Raw genomic sequence first — 13,199 nt, 5'->3', positions numbered from 1 at the left:
TCAATCATAACAATTTAATCAATACTACAATCCATTTATAAAATTGAATGGGGTAATGTACCCGTTTTTGCCCTTTTGGCACCACATTATTACAATAATAATTTTGTTATTTCAGCTTCTTTGATTTGTTATTAAGGTCCATTTTTTTATTTCGATTATAGAGATTTTAACGTTACGGTCATTCGCCTCTTATTAAGAGCCAATATAATAACAAAATTGTCTTGAGAATGGTGAAAATATTCTGTTTGAGCGCAGCAAAATCTCTAATCGAGTACCCCCATTATCGCAATACCATTTGAGTCAATGCGTTGAGCAAAGATGGCAGACGCTGCTCTAACCAAAGGCTTCAGATGGGTAGGATGATAGTAGAAACAGGGCAAAAATAGGCTTATTACCCTACATGCTCTTTTAAACACGTTTTCATAAAGGAATCAAGTGTCCCCAAATTAGGGATCGAGTCTCCACTAATCTAAGAATTTTCCATTTTTTTGTTGTTTTCCAGAAATGCTCATAGCTCATGTCCAGTATAATATTTCCATGTAATTTTTTATGATTATTAGTCATCCCTAGAAACAATATAAAACTACAAAAAAATACATAGTTTTTTATCATTCCACGGAGTTGGACTGAAAAATAAAAAAGGGGATCAAGTCTCCTCAGTCTCCCCTATTTGTGCATTATAGGCCATATTTCACTACGAATTCCCTTACTAACGGTTATAGGCGGCAACAATGAATTTGGGAGAACACCTTGTAGATGACTTTACTATCCTAGTATGTAAAAGTGACTTCAACGCCACCTTGGACAAATTTAACTTTTTCGTATATATACTGAAAAATATACTGGATGGCGTTTACGTCACCTTTGCATACAAGGGCAGTTCAGTAATGTGATTAATCGGTAATTAGTTGCAAAAATCCCACTTAACACAATTTTTATAGATGGGGCATACTACTCCCTACATCCTATACTTCGGTAAAATCTCCTCCTTCCAGATCTTCAAAAGCACCCAGTGGAGTGCTCTAGTCAATTCCTGTACTCTGTGTTTGAGTAGCTCACTTGACAGTTGATCATTGCCAGCGGTTCAACCGTCCTATTTTTTCATGAATCTTAGGTAGATCCGGAATCTGTCGTCGACTGCGCGCGTGTACAAGCTGATTCTTGCAATACTCTTGTCGTCTACTGCTTCGCTATTTAGGTGTTCGTCATAATATACTTATCAATCGTGAGATTTCTGCACAAATAATGTGTACACCTCATAAGGTGTGCAGACTATCCTGTGCGATAACCGGTTTATACAATGCCCCCGGCCTATCAGGATGTTTATGTCACCGATGACGAGTTTAACATTCCGCCATAGGCAGCTATCATAGACATGCTCCAGCTGCGCATAAAATGCATCTTTCTCGGCTTCGTGAGGTCAATGCACATTGATAATGCTCTAGTCGAAGAAATGGCCTTTGATCCACACTACACATATCCTTTCGCTGATCGTCTGCCACTTGATCACGCGTTGGCGCATTTTGCCCAGCTCTTGTGCCGTCGCTCGATCCCCGCATTTCCACACCTTCTGCCTTATATATCAAAGCTCATCCAATACTACGGTTTCGAAGTTGTGAGTTTTCAGCTCATGCTTTTGTTAGTAAAGTGGTGTTTTTTGCGCCACTAGTTGAACTTGACCTAACCTGTTTCGTAGTCCGCCACCCAACATAACTGACACCTGCGACAGGTATTTAGTTCTGCTATGGTAGGGTTATAGCGCCCATGCCCGCTCACACCATCCCATTTCGCTATTACTGCAGAACACGGTAGTACCCAGTCGATCGCGGCCTACAGACTAAATGTCAAATGTACCCGCCAACATTTTTGAAAAATCTAAGATTTTCGTCAAAACCCCCTCCAAACCAAATTTCTGGCTACGCCACTGTGTCGAAAAGTCCCATACAATCTTTGAACACGTTGGTACGGTGGCTAGACTTGTCCGATTTTGCTCTAATTTAGAGCTAATACATTGTTCAAAAAAACTCATAAAATTTTTGAGTCGTGCTGCCTAATCTCCGAACTACATGGGTAATGTACAAATTGAGCCAATTTATTCTGATTTGATTCTCTACTTGAAATATGACCCAGGTCATGAATTCTTGCGAAAAGTTTCTTATTATTACTCAAGTTGTGCAAATATTTCAGAAACGTAGATCGTGATTCTGAAAATATCTGGTCACTGAAGCTTTCCATAAAACTGAATTGTGTTAGGTAAATCGAGGTTTCCTACATTGATTCATCTTTATTTCGCATGATAAATATTTCTATAAATATTCGAGAGGGGCATACATCCTAATTATTGTGGGGCATATTCACCGAATGTTGTTCCTTTTGTTGGGGACATAATACAATTTGCCCTGGGTGAATAAAGAAATTTGAATTTGAGCACTTTTGTTCTTTTTCCGGCACTGGTGAGTAAACTTTTGTTTTTGTAAAGAAATGTGTGCAATACGAATCAATTTACGTCCGATTTTCAAAAACATGGTACCGCTGGGAAGGGCATTCAAAACCTAACAAAATGGTATTAGGGATTCTAGTGTAACCTTACTTTTATTGTTGAAAATCGTGGTTGTTCTCGAAAACGTGAGATTCTAACTTTTTTCTGAGTAAAATTGATTTTTATGTTAATTTTGATGATTATAAGCAAAAATATACAAGAGAAATAAGTAATAAAGATAAATTAATATTATCGACAAATAGAAATAATACATAAGAATCGTTAAAAGTTCCAAATATTGCCCCTTCCAGGCCCGTGCGCACGGGGGGGGGGGGGATTTGGGGGTTCAACCCCCTTCCCCCCCCCTATGAGCGTTTTGAATTACTTTTAAAAAATTATTATTTTCCTGTCCAGGAAAAAAATTATCCCAGGGCTATTCGGACCTACCTAAACAAATCGCCCTTTTAGGTGGATATGTTAAAAATTATCGGTCAAAGGTCCTGATTATTACTTACCTGTTATTTTTTACTTATATTTATTACTTTAATCACGATTTTGCCATTATATTTTTTTTTGTTTAAAAAAGAGCAAAATAATGAAACACGTTGTATCTTCATTCTAAAAATACTGCAATATGAGATTCATCTGTCAAAATTATTGTTCCAGAATAGCGCTTGCACGAATGTGTACGACTGTCAGAGAGTCATATTTTCTGAGAAGTCGAGGGGGCTTGAATTGCTCCCACGGTCTTAATAACCCATGGATCCCCTAATTATTGTTGAGCCACCCTAATGAGCAAGAAAGTTTTTTTTTCTAACAAGTAATATCAAAAACGGTTCATCGCACGAAAAATTATATTCTATGGTCAAGACAACTGACAACTAGTAAATGGAAAATGTTGTCGAACATGAGTAAAACAATGATTTTTAGGCCCGATGTTTGCATCATGCCGCAGGTTCCCTATTCCAAAAATATGTCTCGGAAAAACTTAGGGACCATTCATAAATGACGTAACGCAAAAATTGCCTAAAATTGACTTCCCCCTCCTCCTATGACAAACAGCCACAAATTTCTCTAGCCCCCCTCCCCTATTATGTAGCAAATTCTTCTAAAACAATTGTTACGTAACGCGTTAGCTTACTCCCCCTCCCGTATATGTTACAATTTGTCATGCACCAACCACCCCCCCCCCCCTCCCCATCTAAAAGCGTTACGTAATTTATGAATGGTCCCTGGACATGTGTTTATATTTAATTAACACGGATTCCATATAAGTTGGCAATTCTGCCAATTGTTTTCGGTATGATGTGATTTTCAAACTCATTATTTATGAACTTAATATCCACCTTAGGTACTGATAAAACATGAGTTTTCTTAGTTGGGTTCAACATAATTGAGTCAATCGTTGAATTTCTAATATTTAGGCGACCTTAATCTAAGTCAACCACAAATATGCATAACTTTTTCAATAGAATCCTTATGAAATCTCTTCTGTTATTTTATTGCCATTTTTTCAGTTTCGGTGATTTTTTATCATGTTCTTTTCAAATACTTAAAAGAAATTGGACAGAATATGTAATTTTGTACGGAAATCGGAGAAATTTAAGTATGATGATACAACTGGTATGTACAATGTTTAGAGCACGTTCAGCAGCTTTTTATTTTATATAGGAGTTTCAAAATAGAACTGGAACTGAAACAATCAGATCCACAGCAGAGCGTTTTGTTTTATAATTTCGAACAGTTTTGTTTTAAAATTTAAAACTGTTATACGACGCCATTCTATTTATTGCTGATTTTAAAACACGTTAAGAACTGTGTTTTAAATACATGGAGAGTATACTCAGCACAGACACTTAGGGGAAAAATAAATTTGAGTTACTAACGCTGAAGACATCGTAAGATATGAATTTTAAACTAAATAGAACACCCACTTAAACAACGTGCTGGGGACAGCAAGTTCTAGTGTTAAAATTTAAAATTTTTAGGGCATGTTCAACATAAACACTCATAGTAATAGACTCGCGGATGTAAAAACCGCAAAGCTGGCAACTATAAAAATAAGCATGTTAAACTGGCATCACCCAAAAATATGCTAGCTCGAACTACAGACTCTTTATATCACAGACTTGCGGAGAGAAAAACAGTAAAACTAGCAACCTTGAATGCAAACTGGCATCACGGAAGCTCCCATAAGCTTTGCATGGGCTTCATCTCGTACTTCCCCTCTCAAAACCCTCATGCTCGTTTGGCTGCAATTTTGACAGTCCGTATGGCTGCAATTTTTGACACTTCGCTAGAATGTGTATAAAGTATCTGTAGCTTGAACGTGCTCGACTGTATTCTGTTTTTATCAAAATAATTTTTCATGAGATTTAATATATGAATCAAAAGAGAAGTTATACGTTTGATACTGAGCAACAAGAAATAAAGAAAACCAAAAAAATATCCAATTTCTTCAAAAACAGAAAGTTGATGAAAAAGAGCGTAAGTAAAATGCTTTTTAAGAAGTTAGGTAGAACACAATAAATATCTTTCTAAATAACATTGTAAAATACTAAGATGGACGTGAAAAGTGAAGCCTACTGTGAATTACAAAATACATTTTTTAAAGAAAAACGCGATACTTATTCTGCTTGTTTGCATTGTATGACGTCATGCTCGTTTGGCTCCGGATTTTGACAGTTTGGCTCGATAAAAGTACCTTCGCTGGTCTATTACTATGAGTGTCTGTAATGTTCAGGAAGGTTTTATTTTATTTAGGAGTTTCAAAGTAGAACTGGAACTGAAACATTCACATCCCCAGCAGAGCGTTTTGTTTTACAATTTAGAACAGTTTTGTTTTAAAATTTAAAACTGTTATACGACGCTCTTCTATTTGTTGCGTATAGATCAATTAGATTTGACGTGCTCTTCTTCAAACAAACCATTCCGTGAAAAGCTTAACAAGTATCGCAAAATCCGTTATTCAATCTGTTGGATCATATTGTTGGTAGGAGACTTTGATTCCCGCGGATGCTGAGTAGGTGTAATTGCCTACGGGTCCACCACCCCCCTTTTGGCCCTTCATACAGCGGTATGCTGAATGCAGAATGGTAACGAAATTTGAGCGTACTGTTAAGTGGAGCCGCATGCAGAGCAAGACTCAAGCTAGGATGGTGGCTACCAACATTAGTACATACAAACGAACAGTGAAAAATTTTACATATGTGTTCATATGGGCTGAATCTTCATAACAGCACAAACAGTTTATCAAAAAGTATAATAAGAATGAGTACAGAAATTCAGATCTCGGCCAACCAGCTCCGGTCTCCCCTACATCATGGTGGATATACTTTTTTGCGTCGGTTCATTATCAATAGAACAGAATATCTTGAAAAGAAAAATGCAACTATCTTTGTAATGAATTTGAAGATTTAATGCATAAACAACAAAACATACAAATAATTTCTTCTGCAACATTTTTTCATCAAACACATGTTTGTTTAGCTCCGCCAAGAAACATCATTTTTTCTGAAACATTTCGGAGAGCTCCGGATACGTGCCTTGCGATGAGGAATGGTATGACTAACTAAAGCGAGTTGAGTGTTGCTTGATAACCACAGTTATCAGAAGAACAACGAACATGCAATCATGAATTGATATTGATATTAGAACATGTTCGTCATTATTATAAACTTTCGAACGAAATTCACAATCAAGTAATATCATTGCTGCAGAAAATCTTCACTTCTCACCTATTTTCCGCTTCAGATTCAAGTGGAAGCAGCAGAGTGAGCTGAGTACTGCTGCTTCTACTTCCAATAACTCCGCTGATTTTTATCTTTCGTCAACTCTTCAGTGAGATGAATCTGAACCAATTTGATTAGGTATTCAGTAGCAGCAAAGTAAAATGATTGTACGATATCTAGCCTCCTCCAGGATGGAGGAATACGAAGATAACAGGTTCATGGGTAGGTATTAATTGTTCAAAAGACATCTCGCAAAGAAAATTTCAACCTGCTTCTATTACAGCCGTAGACACAGAAACCACTCGGAGTTACGTTTCAGGAGATCGCAGGCCAACTTCTTCGTCCGTCAACAACGGTGGACAGAGGTATGCATTTCGACTATAGTTCATCAGTTTACTTTAAAAGCCACGCCTCCATTTCAGTACTTGCCGAGTTATCTGCCGTCGGTTCGTCATCTGCGTTCTACTGCTAGCCGTTGTACTACTCTCGTCATTTATCTACCTAATTTTCCACTACGGTAACCAAATGCATTCGCGTATACTAAGTCTCACAATCAATTCGCAATTTCGTTTATCCAACAGCAAGTACCCTACCGGACATCTGTCACAGCAAGGAATGCCTCCGGTCGGCATCTGCCTTCCAGCAAAGCATGGACCTGACCGTAGATCCTTGCGAGGACTTCTACTCGTACGTGTGCGGCAACTGGGCCGACGATCATCCCCGTCCCGTAACACATCCCAGCTACAGTTGGTACAACGAACGGCAGGACAACGTATACCGCTATATAATGGCAAAGCTGGAGAAGAACGTTAGCCAATCAGATCCGAAACCGGTTGTGCAGTCCAAGGCGATGTATAAGGCGTGTCTGGACACCGGTGATCACGTGGCTAAGTTCGTCGATAAAACATGCCCGCTAACGGTAGATTACTTTCAGCTGCCCGTAAACAACAAGGGTTCAAAGCAGTTCCCAAGTATCTGAAAGAATTCGGATTGCCCACGATTCCCACACTGTTAAACTACACTAAAACTACTCCGCGGAATTTCAAATTTGACTGGATCAGTTCGGTTGCCAAGATTCAACGGAAGTTAGGACTAAATGTTATCATAGGGTTTGATGTTGTTCCGGATTATCTGGACAAGACCCATAACAGGCTGACTCTGGAGTACTTCTATGCGCCCGGAGATTTTAACTTTCCGTAAGTGATGCAAATCCTTAACGTCTTGCTGAGGATGTTGATACTGTTCTACCGATAGATACTACGAGTGGTCTAGGTTAAAACCGAAAAGCCCTACTAAAGCTAGTAGCGATGACGTTGAGTACGATGACAAAGATTCGGAGGAAGATGATGACGATGCACCAGAAATAGCTGAAGAGTTGAAGCAACTGGTTGAGGCAGTCAAGCCAAGTATGAACTCAACGAAAATAGAAAAAAGATTATCAACGCTAGCGGAGCAGTTCATAGAATTTCGCCAAGCTCTTCCGGACGTGAGTATTGATCGATGGTAATTCTCAAAAAACAACTTCCTTTCTTTATTTCAGGTACCGGAATCCGAAGAAGAAGATCCGAACCACTTTACTGTGCAGAAGCTGCAGAACTTGACAGATTCGTATCTGGCTCCGAGAAAACCATTCCCCATATGGCAACGCTACCTGGACGTACTGTTCACCGATCTACCTGGTGTTAAACCAACCTTAACAGACGAGCTACAGATCGACAATGCAACAATCGCCTTCCTACAAAAACTCATCAATGCTGTATCTCAACAGCCGGAGGCACGCATCGAACTCTACGTCTGGATGACGGTAACCAGCTACCTGGTGCACAACGAACTGAACGACTTGGAAACGGAAGAGGCATGTGCCGAGCATGTGCAAAAGTTTTTGGGATTAGCCGTCAACCATGCCGTTTCCGATAGGAACTTCTTTGTCGAGACGAAACCCCGCGTCGAAAGGATGCTACGTGACATTCGGGACCAGTTCGACCGTATCGTTCTCGAGACGGACTGGATGGATGCGCACACAAAATGTGCGGCACTAGAGAAGTCCAAGGCGATGAACAGTTTCATTGGATTTCCCGAGTGGATTTTGGACGTTGACAAGTTAGAGCGTTACTATGAGGGGGTAGGTACTGGAGGGTTTTTGGTTGAAGTAGCTTAACCTTGAAGTTTAACTACAGTTGCAGATCAGTGAGAGTCGCCATCTGGAGAATTGGGTCAATGCGATGCATTTTCTGCTCACGGATAAATTGCGATCTTGGCGACTAGAGAACAATCGGTTTTCAGATTTGAACCCAGCGATTGTGAATGCGTACAATCTTCAACATTGGAATTTGATTTGTGAGTGCCGGATCACATTATGGTCTTGTGTGTCTTGCTCAACTAACTAAGAATCTTGTAGATATTCCTGTTGCTATAATTCAGTATCCGTATTACTACCTTGGATTGGAGTAAGTACGCTGCGAGCACAAGATACCGATAGATTAATTGAGCACTTTTTTGTAGAGCACTGAATTACGGAGCCCTCGGGGAGACTCTAGGCCATGAACTTACCCACGGGTTTGACAATTCAGGTCAATTGCAGTCACCTTAAATAACTGAATCATAATCATGTATTATTTACCGTAACAGGTCGTCACTTCGACAAACATGGCAACATGAAACGCTGGTGGTCAAACCAAACGATTCAGGAGTACGACAAACGGGCAAACTGTCTCGTCGAGCAATACAGTAACTATTACGATACATTGGCAAATTCATATGTAAGTCCGTGGAATCAATTGAGGGACATTGATGGCTAACCTTTCCAATACAGGTTAATGGAAGTCTAACGCTCGGTGAGAACATCGCTGATAACGGAGGGCTTCGTGAAGCTTTCTGGGCCTATCGATCGTTTGCAAAGGAGCACGGTCCAGAGCCGACTCTACCGGGTTTCGAGGACTTTACGCATGAACAACTATTGTTCATCTCGTTTGGAAATGTAGGTTCACTTACGCAAAGCTAGAGAACAACCAATCCAATCACGTATTGTTTTTTTGCAGCAATACTGTGATGCCATTTCACCTAGCGCTGCCAAAGGTTTGCTGGAGGATGAACATAGTCCGTCCAGATTTCGAGTGCTTGGAGTTCTTAGTAATATGGAGGAGTTCAGTGAGGTGTTCCAGTGTCCCGTGGGTAGTACGATGAATCCTGCGAAAAAATGTCGCATTTGGTGATCATTGGCTTCGAATAAAAAAAATCAATGCATCGAATAAATAACTGTTCTGGTCAAACAAAACCACACCAATCTTGATTGTAAATATAGGTTTCAATTGGTTATATCTCGGTCCCTAGCATAGCAGGAACTACTTACGAAGTAGTGTGCCTTTTAAATGAACCATGTGGTTCTTTTTGGCCTTCAGAAATCGTCAATAGATCTTCCCTGCGTTTCTGTTATGATGGTTTCCTAATTACATAAGTTTCAGTAAATTATAAATTAACAATAAACTAACATTCCTGCTAATTAATCTAAGAATATGTACAGACATTCCAGTATACGTACGATCCGAAATTGCCCACACTCCATAACATTTGATGCTTTTTTTCTCAAATGCTCTACTATTTATATAGGTCATTCGTTATCGCATTTGCCAAAATCAAAATATTATTTTGTTGTGCAGATAAAGGGTAAGTCGATAATTATTGCGACACTTTTAAACTTGCGTAACTTTTTTCAAACTTGATCGGAATCAACCAAATTTTGCCCAGTTTCGTTTTAGAGTGCATTGTTTACATTCGCTCAGTTGTGCAGTTGTCCAGTTGTCTGTTGTAGTTCGGTTCGGTTCCACATGTAACGCATGTTTGTGGGGAGAACACGCGATAACGTTGGCCAGGACGTCCCATGCCTTGTGCGTAACTGGAGTTGCGACAGCATCCATGGTTCCCTCCTATCGGTCCGGTCTTAGCAGCGAACGAATGAGTCTTCGACGCGCTGAAAGGGCCCAATACATCCACGCCAACGGCGAACGAAAGCATCGACTATCATAGCCTTCAATGGGTCCAAAATATCTGTGGTCAAGACAAGTCAGGTACAACGTGGGCAGTTCTTTGTCCCACTGGACGCCAGGCGGCCTTGGTTATCGCTGCCACTGATGCTGCTGTGACAGTGGACCTAACAAATTGTGCATCGCGCTCGGCCTCGACAGTTGGGATGAAGGGGTGGCGGAACATTTCCAACTCAAGAGCACAGATAACTTCCACAGAGTTGGACGGCACAATGAAAAGTGACGATTTCTGAGCCACAGCAAGTGCGACAGCTGGCGCATCGGCGTCAGTCGGCAGAACCTGAACTCTTCTCCTATTCCGACATCATTACTAATTTTGGAACCGATGGTGATTGCTGTCGTCAAGCGGATGAACTGTAAACTGACTTGTGTCCAATCTGGGCTCGCAGTAGTTCAAGTCCCTGTCAGGGAACCGGTGTAAACGGGCAATCGATGGAAGATCCACGTCCGTATACTCCACATGGATATTGGCCCTGTGTGAGACTCGCGGCTTACTTTCGTGCATAACCACTAAAACACTCCTTACTCTTTCTTCGATTTTCTTCCCCACGGAACTACATTAAAGTATTACTTCGTGGGGGAGTTTGGTTGTGCTTTCGACGCACCGCTTTCTTTTGCTCATGAGTTCTCCGCAGCTATCTCGGAAACACACTTCATCCATGGCAGCCATGAAGCCATTTTACTTTCGACGCTCCTCTTGCTTTCCATCTCCATCTATTACGTCACCGTTCAGCTCCTGTTTTCGACTACCAGCCTTATCCCGACCTACTCCAATAGTTCCCGGCGCTGAACTCACCCTACTTCCCTGGCGGAGGAATTTCTCTCGGCACCGGTGTCAGCTTCATGAGCCAATCAGCACCCATTTTTGTCACGAGGTAGTGAATGTAACCTACTGTAAACTTGTCCACAGCGGTGAATGTACCCTACTGTAAACTCCCTATATTTATCCCTATACCGATGTTCGTGTCCGTGATCTATTTAGCTCCCCGATTCGTCCCGATCTACTTGATCTAGTCTAGTAGAAGCCTAGTCAACGGGCCAACAAGTAGGTGCTGAGGTCTGGCTAGCGGCTCCGGGTGGAGCGTAGCTTCTAGTCCACTATAGCCCCAACGACCCACTGCTAACTGTTCAATGCGATCTACTCGCTCTAATCCCCGGCGGTTGATCTAGCCTACTCACGAGCTGCCCGGTAGGGTGTCGATGTCGGTCTGGCGATTCCGAAGAAACCTGACGTCCGGTTCGCTGGCGCTCCGGCGATCCGAATCCGGTGCTACGTCACGCACTACTCAGCTGGTCCTCGGTAATGGGCCTAATCTACACCGAAGAAGAGCTTCCCCCGAGACACGATTTGGGGTTTCACGTAGGCTTCCTAGCTACTTTGTTGATCGTAACTACTCTGTTAACAGCATCCCAGGCATGTTCGTCGCGGCACATCTCTTCGACTTGTCGACTGTCAGGCCAGACATACCCCTTCGAATTTCTTCAAACCTAGGGCATTGGGAGACCACATGTTCCGGTATCTCTTGCACGTCCACACATTCTGGGCAAGGGGATGATGAAGCATGTCCAAAACGATGCAGATACTTCCGGAAACATCCGTACCCGAACATAAACTGAGTCAAATGGAAGTTCACCTTTCCATGCTTCCTATGCACCCAAGCCGACAAATTTGGGATGAATCGGATGGTCCGCGTTGTCCCACTTTTGCTGCCACTTAACCAACGAGTGCGCTCGGACCAGTCTCCTTGAATTTCGTGTATTCCTCCGCTGGTAGCATTCCACGTCATCAGCCAGAGTAATGCAGATGATGATCATCCCGGCATTTACGCATACCGCCTCCGACGATATCGTCCTATACGCACTCGCGACACGAACAGTCATTTGTCGAAACGAGGTTGTCAACTTCGTCCGGTTCCGCTTTGAGTTCAGCGCAGCAGCCGTGGCCGGTACGCCATACCCGAGCAAACGAAAAGCCCATAATACCCCCATGCTCATGGGGTTTGACATGGGTGTTTGAAATGGGTTCAACCCATGAAAACACCATCACCATGGTCCGGTAGATCCCATATACAATACCATATGTTGGTATATTTATGGGTTACTGAGACCTTTTTATGATGTTTTGATGGTTGTGAATTTTGGCGCGGACCATGTTTAAGGTCTTTTCAAGGGGCTATGTGGTGTTTGAACCCATGAGTATTTGCTCGGGTACCTCAGTATCGAGGATGAGACACCCTCCAGAAGACGTCTTGTGCTGCAGCTTGCTTATCCAATGTTCGGTCTGATCCTTGCCAATACGTTAGTTGTCGTCCACGCCTTCTCACATACATAATCGAAATGGCTGTTGTAATTTAACCGATCGTCGACCATCACACCCAGGTGCTTCAGCGCACGCATCGATGAGATTGATTGTCCCCCGACGCAGATCACGAAGCACCGCGGTTGCTGACCAGCACTACGTCCGTCTTGTGGTGAGCCAACTGCAACTTGACAACAGCCATCCAGGTTTCTACGATGCCTATTGTCTCTGTCGTCAACATCTCCACCTCCTCCAGGGTCTCGCCTGTTATCGTCAGGACAACGTCATCTGCAAAGCCGACGATCTCGACGTCCTTGGGCAGTTGCAGTGTTAACATCCGTTGTACATTATATTCCAGAGCGTTGGGCCGAGTATCACCCCAATAGACCTCAGCCCCATTCGTTCCGTAGATCAGTACTCGGTTCTGAAAGTAACTTCTCAGAACCTCGCACAAATAGTCCGAGACCCGCATTCTGTGCAGCGCTACGGCGATAGCTATCCAGCTGGGGCTGCTGAACGCGTTCTCCACGTCGATCGTCACCAAGGCGGAGTAGCCATTACTCCTTCTCTTTTGCTTCAATGCTTTCTCGGCACTAGCGATGACTGTGCGGATGGCGTTCACCGTTGATATCCCTTTCAGGAACCCGAAC

The 13,199-nt window shown here is 42.2% G+C and overlaps 1 protein-coding gene across 1 annotated transcript in view; it reads left to right on the top strand.

The window, feature by feature from the left end:
* LOC131680955 (uncharacterized) overlaps positions 1 to 9,484 on the top strand; it is a 52,153-nt gene extending 42,669 nt beyond the window's left edge. Inside the window, exons 17-30 of the mRNA XM_058961669.1 lie at positions 4,948 to 4,966; positions 6,360 to 6,432; positions 6,494 to 6,575; positions 6,633 to 6,727; positions 6,792 to 7,085; positions 7,145 to 7,406; positions 7,465 to 7,696; positions 7,751 to 8,332; positions 8,388 to 8,547; positions 8,609 to 8,657; positions 8,713 to 8,780; positions 8,839 to 8,969; positions 9,023 to 9,187; positions 9,249 to 9,484. Of these exons, the coding sequence (XP_058817652.1) occupies positions 4,948 to 4,966; positions 6,360 to 6,432; positions 6,494 to 6,575; positions 6,633 to 6,727; positions 6,792 to 7,085; positions 7,145 to 7,406; positions 7,465 to 7,696; positions 7,751 to 8,332; positions 8,388 to 8,547; positions 8,609 to 8,657; positions 8,713 to 8,780; positions 8,839 to 8,969; positions 9,023 to 9,187; positions 9,249 to 9,422 (2,386 nt within the window). The 3' untranslated portion in view covers positions 9,423 to 9,484. The remainder of the gene's footprint in view (positions 1 to 4,947; positions 4,967 to 6,359; positions 6,433 to 6,493; positions 6,576 to 6,632; positions 6,728 to 6,791; positions 7,086 to 7,144; positions 7,407 to 7,464; positions 7,697 to 7,750; positions 8,333 to 8,387; positions 8,548 to 8,608; positions 8,658 to 8,712; positions 8,781 to 8,838; positions 8,970 to 9,022; positions 9,188 to 9,248) is intronic.
* The last annotated feature ends 3,715 nt before the right edge of the window (positions 9,485 to 13,199 follow it).

Source organism: Topomyia yanbarensis, chromosome 2 (assembly GCF_030247195.1).
Source record: "Topomyia yanbarensis strain Yona2022 chromosome 2, ASM3024719v1, whole genome shotgun sequence".
Taxonomy (NCBI): Eukaryota; Metazoa; Arthropoda; class Insecta; order Diptera; family Culicidae; genus Topomyia; species Topomyia yanbarensis.
Note: the sequence above shows the minus strand (reverse complement) of the source record. Positions and strands in the feature narration are given on the sequence as shown.